The sequence below is a fragment of the Pezoporus occidentalis genome, unplaced genomic scaffold (genome assembly GCF_034315485.1).
Source record: "Pezoporus occidentalis ecotype Australia unplaced genomic scaffold, CSIRO_AGI_Poc_V1 ctg263, whole genome shotgun sequence".
NCBI lineage: Eukaryota > Metazoa > Chordata > Aves > Psittaciformes > Psittacidae > Pezoporus > Pezoporus occidentalis.
This window is the reverse complement of record NW_026914534.1, coordinates 89,786-112,222: the sequence shown is the minus strand read 5'-3', so window position 1 is coordinate 112,222 and position 22,437 is coordinate 89,786. Positions and strand designations below refer to the sequence as shown.

General features: G+C 46.4%; 2 protein-coding genes across 2 annotated transcripts in view; one reads left to right on the top strand and one right to left on the bottom strand.

Annotated features, from left to right (window-relative positions):
* Positions 1 to 22,437, bottom strand: part of LOC134166482 (histone H2B 5-like) — a 218,780-nt gene that overhangs the window by 121,876 nt on the left and 74,467 nt on the right. The window lies entirely within an intron of this gene.
* On the top strand, positions 181 to 6,041 carry HEBP1 (heme binding protein 1). The gene is made up of 4 exons (XM_062624152.1): positions 181 to 320; positions 477 to 615; positions 2,146 to 2,326; positions 3,654 to 6,041. Exons 1-4 carry the CDS (start codon positions 243 to 245, stop codon positions 3,823 to 3,825), a joined length of 570 nt encoding a protein of 189 aa, XP_062480136.1. The 5' UTR covers positions 181 to 242; the 3' UTR covers positions 3,826 to 6,041.

Below are 22,437 nucleotides of genomic sequence, written 5' to 3'. Positions count from 1 at the left end.
TGCTCCCGCACGTTATTACTCTTCACATATGCCTCCGACCCCCATTACTTTACCCTCGGGGACGCGACCCACTCTCCCAGTCCTCCCGCCGCTGCGACGCAAGCGGTCCTCGGGCTCCCCCTGGGGGCAGTGCACCGCGCTGCAGGCAGCGGGGAGTCCTCTAGGGCCCTCCCACCTCACCCGGGGCGAGCCGAGCAAGCCTGAGCCAAGTCGAGCCGAGCCGAGCCGAGCCGAGCGGCACCATGCTGGGCATGATCAAGAACTCCCTGCTGAGCACGGTGGAGGCATGGCCCTACCAAGTGCTGAGGAAGGGGGAGAAGGTAGGTGGCAGGGCGGAGGCCGGAGTCTGCTCCCGCGGGAGGTTTCTCCACCAGCCGGACCGGATAAGACGCTGCGAAGGGGAGCGGGAATCCTCCCGGCATCACTTTCCTTCCAGCCCATCCTGGCAGCTTCTCCATCTCTGACTCTGTCCGCAGGAGCAGCTCAGCTACGAGGAGAGGGCGTGCGAGGGCGGGCGGTTTGCGGTGGTGGAGGTGGTGGGGAAGCCGTTCGATGAAGCCTCAAAGGAAGGAGTGCTCAAGCTCCTCAAGTACGTCGGAGGAACCAATGACAAGGGTGAGAGCTGCTCGCCACCCTGGGCCCTGGCCGATATTTGTAGTTGACCGCCAGTCGCAGAGGTTTGGTGAAAGCTGGATGGATGGGTAGAGGTGAGGGCACCACAGGCCTGCCTGGCTTGTGGCTCCCAGTCTGTGATAGGGATGGCCCCTTTCTGAGAGAAATAAACTTGCCACTGGTTAAAGCATGCCTAGCCAACTCATGCAGTGATTCCACTCTTAACCCATCTCTGTTTGAGGGTAAAATCTCAAAAATAACTTGTTTCAGCAGGAGTAAGCTACCTTGCAGCTGGGATAATGTGAGAATAGGCGCACAGTGTTACCTGTCACAGCTCCCTGGGTGAGCAGTAGCAGATGAAATCCAAAATATCTGGGGCACTTCAATTCTATGACGTACCCTTGAAGGCAGTGAAAGAACTTTATGACCTTGATAATTTTATCATATACTCTGGCTATTTTTATTCATGAAAGGGTAATGAACAATTGGCTTGCTTTTTAACGGTACTTCATAGTGTTTTATGATAGTGCTTCCAGGTAATTGTGTATAATTCTCAATTTACTAAAGTACATGCAACAGTAACCATCTGTAGCAGGAGAAGACCACAGAGTAATTCTGAAGCATGTACATTTGCTTGCACACCTTTCTTGGGCATCTGGTAGAGGCACTTGTATAGTCTGTATGGGAGTAGGAGCTGGATGCTTCTGTAAATGCCGTTTCCCTCTGCATGTTTTGAAAAGATGGTGATCATTGTTGCTGTACTAGAAGGGGTGCCTTCTATAACATGTGCTTGCAGAGAAAGGTATGCTATCAAAGTGAAATAAATGAGAAAGATGGCTTGATCTCAACAGGTTCTGTAACCCCTGATCCTGAGGTTTGGGGATCCCCTACTGCTAAAAGAAGAGGGAAGAAAAATGTTTTTCAGTGCCATATGGTGGGCCTCAGCAGTAATTAGCAGAAAAGCAGCATGCTGTTCCTGGAAGGGTGGATAGCATGGACAATTCTGCTGAAAGCCGTAACAGCTCTGTGTTGTGGGCACTGGAACTTGTAGGATGACTGGAAGCATTTAGAAGGGTTTAGGAGAAAGCTTGTGTAACACATTATTGGCTATGGGCTCCCCTGTACATGCAGATGATAGCTATTTAAATACTGATGTAGATTTACATGTATCACTGACCTACCCTGTAACTATAGACCCTGTTGTGTTAGAAGTGATTTGTCAAAAGAACAGTGTGTCTCGGTGGCATGAGCTATATGTTTGAGCGCCACAAAACCAGGACCATTAATAAAAGCCTTCCAGAGGTCACCTGGCGCTCTTATCTCCTAGGATCTTTGTGTAGTCAGTGAAGAAAGAAGTTTGTCCCAAGCAGAAGCCTAATGTGCCTGTTCTGCATGCCCCACAGGATTCCACTCTTGATTGACTATACCAAGAGTTCAGTGGGAGGAGTTTTCCTAAACTAAAATTAGCTTTTGTGAATCACCTGCTAATTCTGAGAACCTAGACTTCTTCAGTAAGGTCTGTCTCTCTTTCAGGGATTGGAATGGGCATGACTGCTCCTGTCTCCATCACTGCTTTTCCTGCTGAAGATGGCTCCTTACAGCAGAAAGTGAAGGTCTCTCTGCGGGTCCCAAGCCAGTTTCAAGCCAACCCACCTTGTCCTAGCGATGAGAGCATTAAGATTGAAGAGAAAGAGGAGATGACCATTTATTCCATGTAAGGAGTGCATCTTGGGATTTCCAGTCCCAAGTGCTGAGGTCTCTAGCTTGCTCTGTAGAGCAGTGTTGGTTTTACCAGGTGACTTACTGTACAAGGGGTGCCTGTGGTAGAAAGAGGTGGAGGTGTCTTTCTAGACTGAAGACAAGTGTTTTATTTCTTATCATTGGTCATGTTGCTCTGATTTGCAGTGTGTGTGTTTTTTTTTCATGGGGAAAACAAGTGTAGAGGTTAGCCATGAAAGGCTTTTTGTTTTACCTGGGGAGATGAAGAGCAGGGGAGGGTGAATATGAAAGTACTGAGTTATTTCTAATCTCTGAAAACTATTGTTTCCCCCACTTTCTGGGATCCAGATGTTTCTTAGTCATCAAGAATGTCCTTTGGTGTGATTCGCATCAAACTAAGGGTGCCAGCTGAAGCCTCATTTAGGTGGACTGATTCCAGAGTCCATCATGGAAACAAGCAGTCATTGCATTGCTTCAAATCACCTTTGAATGTCTTCTTCAGCTGTTGACTGGCAACCTGCACTCAAACTAGCATCACAATAGCAATAAGCTCATCACCTTGTATTGAACCCCTTGGATGTTCCCCTGCCTCCTGGCTTGAACTGTCAAGCTGAGTGACACTTTGGCTGAGTGTCAACTGTCTGATACCTTCCTTGCCTGTGACTGCTGCCTGGCCTTTGCTGCTGGTGTGGTCCACTTCTGCAAGAACAGGGTGTTTTGTCTCAAAACTTCGCTCTGAGGCAGGGCACTGAGGTGCAGACTGATGTGGAAACAGTTCCTGTTGGTGGGAGGTCAACATAAACCAGATCAATTCCAGCCCACCCCTTCTAAATAACATTGTAGGCTGTAATTTCTAACATATCTCTTCCTACCTCCTCTTCCTTGGACTAGTTAGAGTTTGTCTTCCTTTTCTGATCTGTCTTCCAGCAGATGGTTTTCATACCACAGTGAGCACAGTTGTTGACAGCATTGGTGTATTGACTGGGGGTTAGGCAGACTTGGAGATAACCTTGTGTTCTAGGAAGCTGTTCCTCTGATATGGCATTGGTTCAAAGGGCAGGGCCATTCTGCTGACTGATACACGTGGGTGTGTTTGGAGTCTGCCAGTGGGTGACTACACTCTGGCTGTGTAACCCTTGAGACATAGTCTATTACAAAGTGTTCTGGCTCACAAAAAAAAGCGCCTGTGGGAGTGCATGGCAGCAGGACCTGGACCAAAAAGTGTGGCTAAATATATTGTGGCTATATACTGTTCTCTCTCTTTTCCTTTCTGTTCTTTGCCAAGACTGCTCATCACCTCTCTGTGTTTGGTTTCTTTGCAGACAATTTGGTGGCTATGCCAAAGAGACGGATTATGTGAACTATGCTGCCAAGCTGAAGTCTGCTCTGGGGAGTGAAGCTGCATACCACCAGGATTTCTACTTCTGCAATGGCTACGACCCCCCTATGAAGCCTTATGGGCGACGCAATGAGGTCTGGTTTGTGAAAGAGTGAGCATCTGGCTCCCCATGGTGCTGACTTACACCCCTAATCTCCCATACCATGTTCCTGTCCTCTTCAAAATAAACCACTAATTTGGCAGAGGCAGAGAACCATCATTCCTTTCCTCCACACCTATGCCTTAGTCTTTCATGAACCAACCATTTTAGAACATTACAGATCCCCAGATGGTCCTGCTCCTTTGTTCCAGATCAGGTCCTCACCCACACAGACTCTCATGATCTCTCTGTGGCTTGCTTTTCTGTACCTCATGCTTCCAGAGTTTAATGCTGAGACAGACAGAAGTATTTAATTAGCAAGACTGGTACCTTACATGAGTTGTGTCCAAGTGCTATGAGTCTCACCTGAGGCAGGTGGGAGAGCATGACAAAAGTGCACACAGGGACTTTTTTTATCTTGTTGAACTTGCTGCAGCTGTAAAATGCTGCTTTTATCTGTGCCATTCCAAAAGCAGTCTAAAGGGACATGGGCATTGCTACCAACACAGCACAGTGAAAATAAGCAGCCTTTATATTGACTCATAGCATTCAGGAGAGTAATGCTTCTGTCATCTGACTAAGAAATGTCATTTAGTGGAAGATCCAGGTTTCTGTTTGCAGCTATCCTTCTGCATAAGGTGAGACATTTTGAGGTGAGTTATGTCCTTATATCAGGTAGCAGCTGGACAATGTGACATGGAGACCCCAAGACCATTTCCTCACCTTCCTGTTACTTGTGTGTAACATTTCTTTAAAACTAGCCTACGCAAGGGCCAAAACCGACATGTGTGTGTTAATCAAACTGAATTAGAAAAACACAGGCTGTGAAAAAAGCAGGTACCTATTACTTGTGATTTGAGGGTGCATTTGAAGAATGGTGAGCATCTAGTGGAACTACTGTGACGTGCACATCTTTAAAAAATCTCTTATTAAATAGTGTTAGTTTCTGAAGGGCTGCTCAGAGCAACTGTCTTCTGTAGAGGAGGAGGAAAACCTGTCCTTTAAAACAAGGATTTACATCAATCAATGAGTAACCTTTTGGAAACTTCAAATACAATAGTAAGGGTGGGCCTTGTTTTAGGAAGATGGCAGTGTTTAACTGTTAGGCATCAAACCAGCATTTTAGCTGTTGGCTCTACCACGGAGGAAGCAGAACGCCCACAGTGGAAACACGCTCACACGCCATGCTGCTGCGAGTGCCTGTGTAATTTGTTACCTCCATTAGAAGAGATGTGCTCCTCTGGTGTTTAAGTGCCCCAAAGTTCAGCCCCAAAGTGATTTCCCCCTGGAAAGAGATTTGCCAGATGGCATGCTGAGTTCTGGCTTGTTGATCTGTTTGACACGCCTGCTTTCTGAGAACAAATCCCAGCAGTAAAGGAGAAAACCTGAAGTTCTCGTGCATTCCTTTTATCTCTTGCTGAGCCAGAGCTCTGCCTTGGACCTCATGAGAATTTCAGTCACCTGTGTGCAAGAGCAGCTAATCAGGATGAGTAAAAAGAGCAATATTATTTAATTAGAACAAAAATAACCCCAAGCCAAATTAAACAAACAACAGCAACAAAAGACCCCCACACACAAAGAAGCCATTGGAAAACCTATTGACTGTGGTTAGCAGTGCAGGCAAGGAGGAATCAAAAGGGAAATGAAGGCAGACAAAGAGTTAATCTTTTGAAGGAGTTTTTTAAGGAGCAAAGGCCCTTCTAAGGCCATCCCTGAATCCAAAAGGACCTGTTTATTTGTATCTGTGTGGTGTGAGGAATGGAGGGACACAGTGCTGCCCAGTTTATGCATTTCCAGGTCCGTTCTGTGTGTAGACTGTGGATACAGTCCTTTCTGGCTACTGGTGGTGAATGTTCTACAGTGATCAAAATCTTAGAATCTCTCAAAATTTCTCCAGGGACATCTCAAATGTTAGGAGGACCAACAACAAACCTGTTATGAACAGCACTGCACATCTCAGCAGCATGGTTTTTTTTTGTTTGTTTCATAACATGCATACACTCTGACCCTACAATGAGTCTGATCGCATCTGTAGGCTCTCCAGTGCAGCCCTGCTGCTGGCTGTTTGTGCGCAGTGGGCAGAGTACAGTTTCATAAACAGTGTTAACCAATACCAAAAGCTTATGCAAACCGAATTGCCTTTTCTGTACACATCTGCACACACAAAGATGCCTGTGTTCTGTCTGCATTTTCCAGAGCTTTTAAATAAATAAGAAAATAATAAGATTGTGATTTACAGTTTCTGTGCTAATCATTGACTTCCTGACAACTCAGTGGGAGTTGTTGATTTGAAAATACTTTAGGTTGCCAGTTTATCTTTTTGTTTGGGGTACTAATCATGTTGCAGCATCTATAAATAGTCATGATGCTTTTTCCAATAAATTGCTATTTTAGGTATCCTGATGTGGCCCTGCATTATATGACTGTATGAGATGGGAGTTAATGAAATAATCTCCTTCTTCATTGGTCCCAGCCACTGACAGGCTTTGACTGATGTTTTTGTGTTAATGTAGAAAGTAGGGGGCCTGCTTACCTGAGGAAGATTGTGTGTTCACTTGTGTGTTCCTGTGGCTGGGGTTCACAGACTGTTTTCAGGCAAATACTGATGACTGATTTTCAACGTGACCTACTATCTATAAATGTTAGACGTACTGTCACACTGAGGTCCCTCCAGCTCAGTGCCCTGCTGCCAGTGATGGCCAGTAGTGGCCATCTGAAACAGATTACAGAATCAGTGCAACTGTGGGCTGAGACCACCTCTAAGTATTTCCCTGTCTGTAGTGCAATGTGCCTCAAGGGTTTTTGTTATTGTGCTTTGTGGACCCAGATAGACTTTATCGCATGCATTTGTCCAGTTTCATTTTAGACTTAAAGTAAACTTACTATCTGTGGCATCCTTTCATTCTATGGCAAGGAGTTCCATGCATAGGGAAGGGCAGAAATGCTCTCTGGCTGAGGGTTTCCAGCTGGTTGTCTCTCTGCTTCATAGGCAGCTGGGTCAGCCAGCTTTTTGATCCACCTCCCTTACTGCAGGTGCGTGTTTGTTTGGACAGCCAGACTCCTTGTTGACAAAAGAGGGTTTCCAGCAACCTCTTTGTGCTGGGGCCAGGAGTCAGAGGTACACACTGGATTTTGCCCTGAAGCCAGCATGGTCACAGCCGTTCTGTTACATGCAATTGGCATGTTTTAATATTTTTTAATGTTTTATTGTTTTAGTATCCTAAGCTGATATTAAAACCAACACCACGTCTTTCTCTGCACTCTCCAGTTTGTTATCTGATAATAGTGCAACTGATCACCTAGAAACCTCCTTGCTTCTCTTCTGTGCCTGTGCAGTGCTATTTTCTGTCTTGAGCAAATGCTGAAATGGATCCATTTTGGTGCTTTTCTGATGTTACCAGGGCATCATGACATTAACTGTTGTGTGTGGATTTAAGAAGACAGTGCAGGGGAAACTGAAAGGCAGAGTTTTATTCTTGGTTAGGCACCTTACTGCTATCAGCAGCTGGGTTATGGGGATGTGATGGGTTGTGTAGCAAAAGCTGCATCACTGCTCCTGGCCCCTCTCCCATGGCCATGCTCAGCAGTGAAGTGGAGCATCTCCATGGCTGCGTGCTGGCCTGGATGGTCTCAGCAGGATGATGGCCTTGGAATTATCTCTGCCTTCCAGAGACAGGAGTCGCCTTGCTGCTATTTAGCATCTGGGCAGGTCCTCCCAGTGCTATGCAAAGCAACAACGTGTCAGAGGTGTGATGGCCACAGAAAGGGACACATTTAAACAGAGCCAAATTCAAAAGCATAATCTGGATGGGAATTATACACATGCCATGCAGATTTAGCTGTGCTGAATATACCACCTTCCTAGGCTACTCCATTGGTTAGTAACATAATCTGTGAGAGGTTTCCTGCTGGCCTCACGGGTAGCAAACCACATATATATATTTAAGTGTGTATGTGTATAAATATGTATACATGTATATGTATGTGTATATATGTAGTGTATATGTAGGTGCTTCCAAACCCTCTTCTTTGCTCTATTGGTTGCTTCTACTGTCAGTGAATAACTTGCTAATGCAAACACAGCCACAGGGCAAACATTTGCAAACTGAGGTTTTAAGTCTGCTGGAATGAGAGCTCTGTTAGCTTTGGAAAGAAATACTTTCTTTTGTAGACACATGCCTAAATATATCTTACACTGCATTAAGAAGATGGCAGGCTTTATGAAAGAGCTAATTGGTTAAGCTGTTCGTATAAATCTGACCAAATTTAAAATACTCCAGTCACTTTGAAGGGATAGGTGATTTATGGTGAACAGGGAAGTAACATCATTATTTCCCTATTTTCATCAATCACCATGGCAAAGGGAGCATGAGCATCTATTGTGCTTGTGGTAGCAAATATTCAGCTTTGCAAGGCTTCTCAAAAATGCGACAGAGGAAGAAGATGGTATCTCCTAGCTCACATCGTCCCTCCTGCTGTAATTACAATAATACCTCTTTTACAATAGCGCTCTGAGCAGCAGCTCTCTTTCTTCTGTGACAGCATTTCAGCCACACTGAGCTAAAAAAGAAATGTATCTCTTTTAATGGGACCATAAGTAGCTTTGGATGTATAACGTTTCTATAAAACTGCTTGGCAACATGATTTATTGGAGCAGGATCAGTGGTAAAAGTGACTTCTCTGACAGTAATGGATGAAACACTTCCAGTGTAGCTACTCTGTCTCTGCTTGGTGCCTGTGCCGACAGCAGGCTGGTTTTGTCAGCTCATTCATAATCTCTGCTTTGCTCTCAGCAGAATCTGTTGCACAAGACACGTTTCAGCCATGGAGGAAGCTTTTTTCCCCTAGTCCTCTGTGGGAGCTGCTGCAGAAGATAGGTCGGTGCAGAGGCTGCTTGATTCCTAAGGTGCTGTCTGTCTAATTCCACATCCAGATGCTATGCCTAGGTGAGAGTTGGGGGCATGCTGCTCCCCTACCTCTAGCTGCTGCCCATCCCCCATTTTCCATGAGGAGAAGCTTGGGTGAATGGGGTGGAAGGAGCTACTCTGTTCTTAGACTGAGAGTGAGAACTTGCTGATCAGCATCCCAAGGTCCTGGAGCAGCCTCAGAAGTATCTTCGGTGCAGTCCTGGTGGGAAAACCGGCTTGAGGAGCATGAAGTTCAGGTGCAGATTTTTCAAATATACAAGTGGAAGTGAAAAGATCTCAATCTTGGAAGATACCACTGGGATATAGGTGTTTTGGTGTCTTTGAGAATATGGATTCTCATGTGTACAGATCAACTCACTGCCATATACCAAGCATAGGATCAAGCCAGTGCCTCCTGTTTTGCATCCCCTGCAGCCTGGCCTGCAGTGTGGATTTAAAAGTGCCATGGTCCTGTTTCCCCTCTGGGAGGCCATGAAATGATGCAGCTGGACGCTGTAAACTGTGAGCTTCTTGCTAATCCCACTTGCTGTGTGGGACCAAGAAGTAGCAAAGCAGCTCTGGAGCTATGAGGCCATCAAGAGGCAGTTGATGTGGAAAAGCAGTTCCTCAGCCATGCACTGCAACACCCTGACCTGCACTATGACTTGGATGACACTGTGACATTGGGCGTGCAGTGTCACATTGAGCTGACACTGGGACTCCTTGTGGTGGGACAGCAGAGCCCATGCCTGTGATATATGGGCAGCTTCACCACCCACCCTGCTTATGCCTGGCCTTGGAAGCTAGGTGGGTTTGGGTCTAAGTGAGGTTACAAAAGTGTCTTCTTCTGCACATACTTTGGTTATCCCAAGAGAAAACAGAGAAGCATTGCCATGGCAACTGTTCTCCCTTTAGTAATTTTCCAGAGTTTTCCAGTCTCATTCAATCTTTTTTATATCCCTACTGTTTATTTTAAGGTCATTTCTAATAAGAGTCCAAAGAAGCAATTGAAGCATCTTCTACCATTAGACAGTAAGTTCAGTCACCTTCCCACATGACTGATGAAGTACAAGATCAACAGAATTGAATGTTGCTTTGAGTAAGAGAGGAGAGGATCTGAAATTTGAAATGCATTGTACTCAGACAAATGAAACAAATGAAACCTTTTACCCAAAGCAAAGCATTGAAATGAAAGGTAGTGTACTGTGTGACAGTTTTGGGCACACTTTCCTGCTGGCATATCTTTCTAGCTGTTTAATCACTGATTGCAGAGATTCTCAATCCTCTTTATGACTCAGCTTTGCAAGGGAACATCTTTCCAAATCAACATGTGCTGGCTCGTTGAAATCTCTTTCATGAGCTGTAGTTTTATTTAGCCAGGGTACTTTGAAGAGAATAGTTACTGCAATGATGTTTATTTGGGGTAATGTAGAATCATGCTTCTCATTCTCCAATGCTTTGCTTCCACCTTGTGCTGGTTTTGGCTAGGGCAGAGTTAATTTTCCTCACAGTATCTAGTATGGGGCTACGTTTTGGATTTGTGCTGGAAATATTGTTGATAACACTACTGTGTTACTGCTGAGCAGTGCTCACAGAGTCAAGGTATTTTCTGCATCTCACACCACCCCACAAGCGAGCAGGCTGGGGGTGCACAAGGAGCTGGGGGGGATACCCAGCCAGGACAGCTGACCCCAACTGACCAAGGGATATCCCATACCATATGGTGTCATGCTCAGCATCTAAAGCTGGGGAAGAAGGAGGAAGGGGTGAATGTCTGGAGTGGTGGTGTTTGTCTTCCCAGGTAACCATTACACATGATGGATCCCTGCTGTCCTGGAGATGGCTGAACACCCGCCAGTGATGGAAAGTGGTGAATGAATTCCTTGTTTTGCTTTGCTTGTGTGTGTGGCTTTTACTTTACCTATTAAACTGTCATCTCAACCCACGAGTTGACTCATTTTTGCTTTTCTGATTCTCTGCCCCCTTCACACCATCACACTGGGGCTGGGGGCACTGAGCAAGCAGCTGTGTGGTGCTTTGTTGCCAGCTGGGGTTAAACCATGACACACCTGCACACTGATACCCATGCATGGGAAACCCAGTCTGGAGGAGAGGAAAAATCCTGTGGAGTTGTAGGAGGAAGGAGGTTGAAGCCCTGGTGCTGTTTCAGGGGAAGGTGGCGTGAGGGTTGGGCAGTGGGACATGGTGTCTTTGATGCCCCATAACTCACTAACTAGCCCTTTGCCTTGGCAGGTGTTGGAAGATGAGACTGCTAAACCCCTTCCAGTAGGGCTTGTGCTGTAATCAGTGCAACACAGTTAAACGTAGAAGAGGAACCAGAGAAGTCTATCAGCTTCTCCAGTTCTGCCTTGAGCCAGATGGTGTTTTGTCCCTACAGCAGGGGCCAGGGAACAAAGATCTCCTGGAAATCTCCAGCATGATTCTCCTTCCTCTGTGTTGTCATCTGCTTTGCACAAGACCTTGGTATATGCCTTCATGGAGAGCAGTGCTCTTCCTCTAAGGACATCCTCAGCGCTGCTGCCCAGAAGGGCTGAAATCCTGAGCCACAGGAGCAGCTGAGACTGCTCTGAGCGCCTTTCCCTGCCCCAGGGGGTGAAAAGCAGAAATGCTGATTCTATCAGATACTTTGTCTTGGGAACCTGCCCTAAAACCCCCTCCAGCTGGGAACCTGCTGATGGAAGCAGTGATGTAAGTTTTGGAGTGCTTGCTTGAGCTGAATGGGTCTGGAGCAAACACAGCTGGAAAACACAGGTACAGCTTCACACACACAGGGTGACTAGAGGTAGTTTTGTTGCTCTGACCATGGGTTGACCCCTGTGTACCTTCATGCCTTACCTCTCCCATCTCCCTGGGTGCGGTGGTAGGGCCCTGTTCCACACTTGGCTCCTCAGATGCATGCTCCAGGCATTGTTTGCATCAGCTTTTTAATGGTTGCACAGGAAATCTCTCTGGATCCCAGAATTAAGTCCACGTCTTGAATCAGGAGAGTTGTTTGACTGGAGACAGCTCTCCATGGAGCTGTTTCTTAACAGGCAGCAGGAGTTCATTTATTTTACATTGCTATGGTACTATTTCTGAACAAGAGAGAAAAATCAAGGTGGTTTTTTTTTTTTTTCTGTAGCATATGATTTAGTTTTTGGCTTTAAAAAATTAAATGTTTATCTTGAATGGAAGCCCAGAATGCACAGAATGTAGCAAAAATTTCATAGATATGCACAGGGATTTTTTGTTTCATCTTTCAAGCTTCTCCTGCTCCTGATGCTAAGACAGTAGCATTTGAAAGCATTTGAAAAGGCTTTGGATGTTTTCCCTTTCCTTGGAAAGAAAGATGTGAAAATAACAATACTGAAGAAACACGGGAGGCAGCTGCTTCCAGATAACTCTACTGAGAGAAACAAGATGCAACCAGACACATCAGAGACATGAGGAAACTGTCCAGCCAGAGAGTTTCCTGGTGACATTAGCTCCCTGTCCTGGGAGACGCAGCGAGGGGATGAATGGGAGCTCCCCAGACAGTCCTGATGTGAAGAGAAACATAATTGTTTTCCAAAACACTTGATCCCAAAATCTATGAATCCCTTTATCATAAATAGCCATTCAACAGCCCACTGTTATGACAAACTCTTTTGGAATGAATCCAGCTCCAGAATGATGATAAGCTAAAAATGGTGTCTATTCCCATGGCTATAGACAGAGAGCTGCTACTCAGCAACAAATGTACCACCAAGTGCCATAAAAATAACCCTTTTGGAATTATTCAGTGTTTGGGACTTGTCATTTCACAGGGGTAAAAATGGATCCGTTTTAGCACAAAATATGCATAATATGTATTCACAGCTTTATAAATAGCATTTATAAAATTATGTGTATAATTTTATCTTAAATTGATGCTGAGCAAACAGACAAAACAATCAACAAGAACTTAGCACATAAGTTTTGTTCTGAGGAGAAATCTTGGTTGCTGATAACACATTAGATAACTGTAAGACTTTTGCCTTAGAAATGCAGATGTCAAAAAAGACATTCCTGCCCACTTTTCCCCTTCCCTTTCCCTTTCTTTCTTTAAGACAGCTTTAGGGAAAAAAAGTTGAAATTACTGCTATTATGGGAAATGTGATGCCTGTAAGCAAAAGAAGCAGCCAAGGCCAAAGTTGACACCTCACACAAATTAATTTCACAGCTTTAGTTATTCTGGAGAGAGGTTTCCAAACGGAGGGCTTTATATCACTTGGGGTCCCTGCTTTTGCAAGTGGAGTCACAAATGTGATGGAAATTCAGTTGCCGAAATGGTGCTCTGAGCCAGAACTGGGGTCAGTAGCAGGGACATAACTTGAATTGGCTCTTAAAGGAGCATTTGGGGACCGTGCTCTTTGGCCTCCTCTTGTTATTCTGCTTCCTTTCATCTCACTTGCCCTTGCAGCACTGATGCAGGGACAAAGCATTTGTACTTCTGGGAGGGAGCAGATACGAATACAAAGGTTTTTCTGCTGCCTTGCCCCAGGCTTTCCTGTTTACCTCCTCCCACGTGGAGCCTGGCTGCAGGCTGAAGATCCTTCTAAATGTGCTCAGTCACATCACACAGTGTCCAAAGCCCTAAGGAAGGGTAAGAGCTAGGGGTAGGGAACCTGGTCTAGAGGAAGGTGTCCCCCCGTGGCAGGGGGTTGGAACTGAATGAGCTTTGAGGTCCCTTCCAATCCAAACCAGTCTGTGGTTCTATGATTCTATGATAATACAATAGAACTCAATGTGAGGCCTTTTAGGAGAGGACAGTAATTTTGTTTGAGAACAGAACTGGTTTCATTCACTCACACTCACATGTTTGTACTCATAAGCAGCTGGATGCCAGTACCCAAGTGGTAGTTTACTCTGTGTCAGATTGCCACAGCCATCACTGATAGTCCCAGTTGGGAACTACTCTCCAGAGGAGTAACCTGCAGCCCCTCAGGAAGTGCAGAATGGAAAAGAGGATGAGTATGATGGTGGATGCCAGCACCACACAACATCATGCCTCAGAGCTGTGTTTGTGTTTGTGGAGTCTCAAGGTAATAATGCCTGAGCAGACATGGTTGTGCTGACCTGACCAGAGGCAATATGGCAGCTTAAATGCAGGATTTAGTGACTGAGAGAGTAGAATAAAATAGGCTTTCTAGAACGGTGCAACAGCACAAGACAACTGAAATTCTGAGATGATTCAAATTGTAATGCTTTTCCTTAGGAATCAGCACTAAAGAAAATCCTTTTCATGAACTATGACATTTTTCTTTGAGGAGTCTTAGAATGGTACATTAAAAAAATCATATGATTTCACAAAAGCCAATAAATATTTTCTATAGAAAAGTACATCCCTCTTACCATTTTACTGAAATTATCAAACGATTCCTATTCCAATAGCACTAGGGTTCACATTTCTACTTCTTGAGGGGTCAGGGAGGTCTTGGTCAGAGAAATCAAGGGATAGAAAAAACTGTCAGAAATGTGCTTTGATGTTTTCCCACCTCTTGCTTAAGCGAGAAATATTGCCTGTTAATGTGATAAAAAAGAGTGAGGCTAGCAGGAGATTTATGCCCTCCTGGAGATATCGTGTGCTAGCTCTTCTTCAAGTTCTCTCATGCTATTTCCATGGCAACTCCATATAATGATAACTCCCACTGATTTTTTTTTCTTTTATCTGTTACTTTGGACCCAGACAGTGATGGAGCTGAGGCATACATTTCTTTCACACCATTTGATGCCCATCGACAACTAAAGTAAATAATGTCCTCATTCTTCAGACCTTCAGGAAGTGCAGTTAGTTCACAGAGCTTTCAGGAATTCACCTGCAGAGCTGGACGGAGCTGAGACAGGAAAATCAGTGCTACAGATTCTCAGAGGAAGCTGCAAAAGATGAATGCTCAGTGTTGGCACAAGGTGATAGGATTAGATCCCATTCCTGCTTTTCTCTTTCCCTTGGCTGGGGTACCCTCTGGAGGCTAAGTAGAAGGCCACAGTGTAATGGGAGGATGGATGGTTTGGATGTAGGGAGCTGCATCTCAGCTGTCCTACCCCCAGAGACAGGAAGTCATTCTGCCTGACTGGGAGATTCTCCCTTCCTCACTGCTGTCTGCTCGTGATTGCAGTTCTGGTCCAGCTCACAAGACAAGGATCACAAACTTCTCTCTGCAGCCAGAGAAATCCTTGACAAAATGCCACTAACCCATGACTTCCTCTCTCTTACAAAATCTCTGTGGCAAGCTTCTGCAGGCTGTTTTTACATAGCAGAAGTGGCAGGGATGCCCCTTGTTCTGGGAAACCTGTGCTGGCTTCATCTAGCTAACAGGACAAGGACAGAGCAAATTGTCAGGACCAGGGTGGAGAGTTCACAGAAAGCCTGCAGTCCAGCTGCCAGTGTGGGCTGCACACATCTTCTGCCCTTGGGCTGCAATTCAGTCAGTGCCGGGAAAGACAGGACAGTCTGCATGTGAAGGCCTATCCCAAGCATCCCCTTAACTTGTTTTGGCTTTCCTCATTTTTTCCTACAGAGATTTCCATTCAAGTGATCAATGCCAGCTGAAAGGGCATCCTCCTTTAGGAAGGGACTTTAAACTCCACTGACTTACACTTGATAGTAGTGGACCTTCTGAGTAAGGCTGCTGCTCAGAAGAGCTGTCCTACTCTGTTTAGTCCTCTTTGTCCTGTAAACCAGCTGTTGGTGAGAGGCTTAGGCTATTTTAACTGGTAGGGAGGCTAATTATGCAAGAAATTATTCCGTTCTCTGCATGCAGAGAGGTTTGCAAGGATGGGAGTGTGTCAAGGATCAATGCTCCTCTGCTGTGAGAGTGGTCACAGCAAGTGCATGGAGCTCTGGGGAAGATGGCACTGCTCCCACAGGGACCATGTCCAGTGGATGAAATCACTTGGGATTTGTGTCGCCCACTACCTTGGAGGAGTAAGCCAAGAGGGGAGAGACAATCTCTCTGCCCAGCTCCCCACCAATCTGCCTGGCCCCTCTTCCTTCCACCCTTGCAAAGAGATCAGAACAGTTTCAGGTCTGAGATCTTGTGCTGCTCATCTTCACCTCATCAACACCCAATGGCAAGTGTTGAACCTAAGGAGAATGGAAAAGGAGCCAGAAACAGTACTGTGATTAGCCCTTTCTTCCAGGTTAGACAATATACTTGCCAGCTGGGACTGATGTCCATCACTGCCAGGTAATGATGAGCCTGGGTGTGAAGGTGAGCAATCACCTATGCATGGTGGGAATATGTTCTCAACCTTGTGCCCTGAATGTAGGGAACAGGATAACCTCATGAAAAATCTCCTATAGGCCTCCTGGCAATTCAATAGACACCTCAAAATCAAACCAGAGAATCACTAAATACCTCATCTGAGGCTACCAATACAAATTCAAGTGCAGCATCTTGTCCACATGAACCATGATGATCCCATCGATCATAAACTGGGATTGAGGGAGTGGGGTTAAACACAACAGCAAATCTCTGCTAAGAGGGAAGACATAAAGACACATTTCTGAATGCCTTGTATAAAATGTTTCCAAAGTTTATGGTTTTTTATTTCTTAGGATGTTGCTAAGACACAGACCCATAAAAATGATTCTTTCCAGCCGTAGACATCCAGATGCCTCTAAAATGAGAACTAAAGCCAAAGAAACTTTTACATTGATTTTACCAGCAAAAATTTAACTTTTTTTGTCCCAGATTCTCACTTCAAATGTATCAGCATGCTCCTGTTAATTTCAATGTGAGCATTGTATGCACAGTTGGAGGCAGAGCATACCCCAAAAGCTGATTACATTTGAAGAGTGCGCTGTGAAAGAGAAATCAGGCGAGACAGTATCAAGGGTTTCATCTCTTTGGGATCTTGTAAAGGAGAATACAGCTTCTTTCAGAGTTTCCTCATTCATTCAATATAGACAAAGTTGATTCCACTTTTAGAGGTTACCACCAGACAATAAAGACAAATGATATTAGAAAAAAAAAATAAAAAAAGCAAGATGCATAATGAAACCTGAATAGACAGGACCTTTCCCTCCTTCCACCCCCCTTGTCTCCAGGATTTGGAAAGAATCACTCATAGCTAGAGCCAGGGCTGGATGCCCTGGTAAATCAGGCTCCAGGACTCCTCCTATGAGATGGAAATTGTGATAGCCACTAAGACATGAAGTACTGATCGGGATGAACTCACTTGAACATTTTGGCTAAGTTAAAAATGATTCATCTTCATTCATTCTGGACAACTCGGCAGAAATGGGACTGTGTGTCCACAGGTGGATGCAGATCTTGTAGTGCCTTTGCCTGATTACTGAAGATCCTGATGTCACAGTAGAACAGAGGAGATTCCAGATTTGGGGTCCTCAAGTGGGACAGGCCTTAGTTCCTCTTTCAGAGAACACACTGAAGCACAGTGAGAGGCAGATACAGTCTCCTCCTAGGGCAGGAACAAGGCAGGCAGGAGGGTGACACTCCACACAGCTGTGGAGGCAGCTCCCAGGTGATTTAAAGCAGCATTATAACTGCTTCAGAGTCTTTCCAGCAGCCTACACTGTGAAGAAGTGAGCTTACCTTGGTTCATCAGATTCCCGTCTCACAACCCAATAGCTTGCCGCACTGCCAGAAACCCACAGATAGGTCTGTCATGCTGGAAAAGCCTTATGCTTTCAACTTGTCTGTAGATCACCCAGTAGAGCTTGGTAGATAAACCCATACGTTTTCCATCCTTTCTCCTCCCAATCACACAAATCCTTGCATCAGTGACTACACCTGCTTGTGAGCTGACTTGCACTTCCATTTAATCCTGGCACTGCCGAAGTCTCATCTCACAGAAATCATTTGCCTTTTAAAACCCAGTAGTCTAGATGTACTAAGGGGAATCACAACACAGCCTTGATATATAGTCATGATGATAGTGTTGAGTAAGAAGGAGAAGGGACACAGACAAATCATGTTATCTTCCTGTAGCTGCTTGCAATGTTAGCTACCTGCTGCTTGTCTGTGTAATGAAACTGTGCTGCCCACATCACAGCCAGACATCACCAGCTCTGCCACTGGGGATCTGCTGTTCTGCTGGCTGCAACAGTCCCACTCACGCAGGCCCAGGAGCTTGGTGGCCTCTGTGTGGGAGGATGGGGACTGGATCTGGTGAGCCATAATATGCCTGCAGTGCCAGGCTGCCAGAACCATGCCAGCTTGCCCATTTGCTGCCCTATACCAGTGACTGTCCATCTCCTTCAGAACTGTGAAGCACCAGCAGCTTGTGGCCCAGGCTCTGAGGCCTGACTGACCCTCTTTGCCCATGCACAGAGCTGGGCAGGAGGCTCTCCAGGCAGCCATTTCTCTCCAGCTGAAGTGCATCCAGTCAGGAAGACATTGGTTGAAATCAAACCAAACTGTGACTAAAATAAATTGAGTTCAGAGACAAGCTCTTTGTATTGCTGTAGAAAACAAGCTGAACTTCACAGTGGAAGAGCTTCCTTTTTTTAGGCTGGAAAGATTTGGACTGTTTTGGGTTTTTTTGTGTGTGTTTTTTTTATTATTATTGTTTTTACTTGAACATTCTGAGTCAAATCATTTCATGGGAGCAAAACTGCAAATTTTGCTGAAGTTCAACAAAAAGCCACAAAATATTTTTTTTAAATGGTTTTAATATTAAATCCTTAATGAGATGCTGGGTTTTCTGTTTTGCTTTTAATTATTATTACAACAAGGAGTCCCAGGCCCCGGGATGGGGGAGACCCCCCGAGCCTGCGGCGGGAGCAGCTCCCCTCAAATCTTCCTCCGTCGGGCTCCGCGGAGCAAGGGCGCCACTTGGCGCCCACTGTCGGAACTGCAGGAGGAGCCGCCCGGAGGGTTTCAATCTTGAGGCGCCGGCTTTTTCCCTCGCACCGACTTTCTCCGCATTGCCTCCGCTTCGCTGAAGGAACCAGAAACCTAAATCCGGCCTCCTCCCTGTTTGTGATGGGGTTGCTTTCACTCCGTCCAGAATTACCCCAGTGGGATGTAGCCCACTGTTCTGGAGACTGTGGGTACCAGGTGGATGCTGAAAGCATCCCAGGTCCTGGGTGCTTCATTGCTTCCTTGGCACCAGTCTCAGGTAGCTGAGGATCATGGTCATCTCCTTCCAAGAAAATAGGCAGTGGGAGAGGATGGTTGGGCATTGCTAAAACCAGAGTGCCTGCAGGAACATTCTCTACTTAGATTATGGAATGGCTCTGGAACGACTAAGAGACACTGAGCAACACCAAGATGCCTAATTTCTGAGATTCAAGTGTTTCTTCAGTCTGGCAAAACCAGTGAAGAGCTGATTTGCAGGGAAATGTGCTTTCTCACAGCACTTAACAAAGAGCAGCACCAAAGTCAAAGATGGTGCTGCTCACAAAAAGGTACCTACCTAGGTCCCTTTCTCACGTTGACTATAGATCTCACCCAAAATTTTCAGCACTTCTTCACACTCCTGCTCCAGCATTTGAGCCTCACTTCTGCCCGTTTTTAGACATGTTGGAGACACAGCATTCTGTTTCACCTCTTGACTAATTCATTAGAGAACAAGATATCCATTTTGCAAGGCACAGCCTTTCTGCTCAAATGCACCTGTTGCTGGTTGGATGGGAGAATCAGCTAAGCCAGGCAGAGCCCTGGCTGACTGCAGAAAGAGATCCAGATGAGATCAGCCTGGCCAGCTGGGAGGGGAGCTCCTGCTCCATGCCTGGCACTTCAGAAAGCCTTTTGCAGAAAATGACACTCTTATTTAGCACACTGCTTCACTCATCACCATAGCAAAGGCCAAGCAAATACCAGTTTCCCTAGAAACTGTGGGTGTCAGGGCACATTGACTTGAGAGGAGGGAGGGGATCCCACATGGGACAGACCTGGGTGCAGAATGGTGTATGTTGCAGGCAAGGAGAGGGGACAGAACAAGTGCCAGGCACACAGGGATCAGGGGGGTTGGAGTGGAACAGGGACCCCCCAGGAGAGACTCCCACAGCCATTGTCCGGCATTACTCAGTGCAACATCAAAGACTACCTTGGGACAGAGGCATCCAAGTCCCCGTGGTTGGGTGGCTTAGTAAGGGCACAGACTCATTGAGTGCAGCTGCTCACCAGCAGCTCACCAGCCGCAGCCTGGGTGAGATGATGCAGAGCAGCTGGTACCCAAGGGCTGGGCTTGCCACTGCTGAGGCACACCTCATTTTGCATACAGAGTTCCCCAAAAAGTAGGCAAATGCCAGCAGGGGCCTTTGAATTTCCTCTCCAGGGCTCCTACACGCTGTCAGCTTTTAGATCTCATTTGTCTTTAAGACACTACAAAGCCAGTCCCTCCCTGTGGAGTGTGTGTGTTGAGGAGAACAGTGTAAGCTAAGCAGCCCACCTGGCCAGGTGGATATGTGTGTGTGGAGGGATGATGCTTTGATGCTGTCACTTGCTCCTCTGGGTATTAGTCCCCTCTAAGTGCTGCTCACAGGCTGTAGTGGCTATTGAAATAGAGAGGGGACAGATGAAGCAAAGGGGACATCTGAGGGAGAGATACGGGGTGTCTGCCAGTGACCCATCACACATATGGAGCAGTCCAGAGGGGATGCGGCTTTTCCAGCACCTGCTTCAGAAAAGGCTGGGGGGTGCAAATGATGCCCCATGCTTACAAGGTGCTTACAAAGTGTCATGGGTTCTGATCCCATGCAGCTGTCTCCTGCCACCCCAAGACACCAGTGCTTGCTTTCTTGGTCCATGGTCAGCCTGCAAGGACCATGACCAAAAGGCATGGGAACGGGGCATGCTCCCTAACACTTCTGCTTCCAGAGCCTGAGCAGCAGCAGCCCCACCAGCTGACAGTGTGCTCCCCACTGCTGACAGCTAGTCCCTGGCATCCAGCTGAAGGAGGGGGACTCATTTACCACCCCAGTGCCACACACAGCAAGGGCTACATGGCTTGTGGGGAGAGGGTGAATCTCTCCCAGAGAAACACCTTGTTTAGGGAGAGTGTTATCAGCACCAGCTGCCAGAAAGAAAGCTTTTTTGGCAAGCCAGGGAGCATCTGGGAGATGAATCCAGCAAAGTCCTTCCCTGGCCCAGGCTGTGGTAGCACTGTGCCCAAAGGGTTTGCTGCATTTTTTGTGCCCACCCTTGGCCAGGCAAGTGAAGCCCTGCAGCCCTGGCACGCCCATGGGATGGTGACCCTGAAAGCCCTAGGTCCGAGTGGTGCCTCTTCTCTTCTTTGCCCTTTTCCCATGACATCCCTGACCTGAAGTTCAGCTGTGTTTATCCCACCTCCTGATAATCCTGGCTGCTTTCATAACCCAGGTGTGCTCTGTGCCAACCCTTTTCCACTGTGTACATTTCTGGTGCTCTGGTCTCCTCAAACAGGGAGAGGAGGAACTAGAAACCAGAGGGCCCTGAAGGCAGTGGACCTATAGCCCCCCCACCAAGGGAGCCCTTTGCAGGAGAGACAGCAGGGACAGGCCCTTACTGGGCTTACTGGCCTTCCAGGGGGCAGATTTTAATAAAAACCAGCATAAGGATGAGGCAATCTTTCTGCCTCCTCCACTCACTTGATCTTTTTGGGTCCAGCCTGTCTGGCCCCACCAGTTTAGGGTTTACCTGCGACATGTGTTTGTGTGGCTGAGTGGCTGACTGATTTGGTTTAAACTCAGTCTTAAGATGAAACTCCTGCTTTCTCAAAAGACTCTCCTGAGGTGTGAGAAACCTGCAGAGCAGCATCATCCCTTTCCTGCCAGCACCAGCTTCCACAGAAAGTTTAAATCAGTGCTCACCCAAAGCTGCCTTGATATTGAACAAGTGCAAAATAACTCTGGGCAGATTGGTATTTGTATCATTACAGAGGTTTAAAAAGAATACTCTAAAAAGCACTGTAAATCCATGGAAGGAGATTTTTGCTCTCTGCTGAACAGCCTGCACAGTAACAACCAAGTAATCAAGAAAATTGCCAAGCCCTGGATTGATGGGAGTGCATATGGTGTCCCTCATCCCCCCTACTTTTGCTGCCTCTAGGGCCAAGAGAGTGCATTTGAGAGGCACTTTCTTGTCTGTGGCCATCAGTGAAGGAGTTGGCAAGTGTCTGGGATGTGGAAAACGCACACAGTAAAAGCATGCTATGCTCTCACTTCTCCTGAGGTCCCTTTGCTCCACTGGACTACACAAAAGAAGGGAAGCTGGCTCTGTTCTAACACATTTTCAGCTCCTCCTGGGACATACTCTAGCTACATTTAAGCCATAAGTGGCACTACATCAGCTTGGAAGACTAATTTCTTGAAAGTCTAGTATGGGCTCAAGCACATCCTTCCTACCTTCAGTTTGCAAGCCAACAACTAGCACATGGCTTCACATAACACCTTGCCAATCTGTTTCCCAATGTTACATTAGTATCCTTGAGTTTTCTCTCCCATCCTCTGGCTTATATGTGAGGGACTCTGTAAGTGTGGAGGGGAAAGAAGGAGGAGAGGGTAAGCATCATTTCCACCTCAAATTTACTAGATAAAGGCAAGATGTCCTGTGATGCGTTGCAAACCAATACCTAGGAGGGCTCTTTACATTGCCAAGAGATTCATAAGACCCAAATGTCTCTACATTGCCCTTCATTGCTGGTAGGCAGAGTGGGTAGGGCCCAGCCTGGCCTATTCTAGGCAGCACTGAGCCCGAGGAAAGGGGTTTGCTTGCCAGGAGCATATGGATATGTGGTAGCACATGATACCA

Excerpts from the sequence above, each read along its gene's own strand:
- HEBP1 (XM_062624152.1), top strand. The coding sequence starts at position 243 with ATGCTGGGCATGATCAAGAACTCCCTGCTGAGCACGGTGGAGGCATGG. Across the intron at positions 616-2,145 it reads CGGAGGAACCAATGACAAGG|GGATTGGAATGGGCATGACT; the intron begins GTGAGAGCTGCT and ends TCTCTCTTTCAG. Across the intron at positions 2,327-3,653 it reads GAGATGACCATTTATTCCAT|ACAATTTGGTGGCTATGCCA; the intron begins GTAAGGAGTGCA and ends GTTTCTTTGCAG.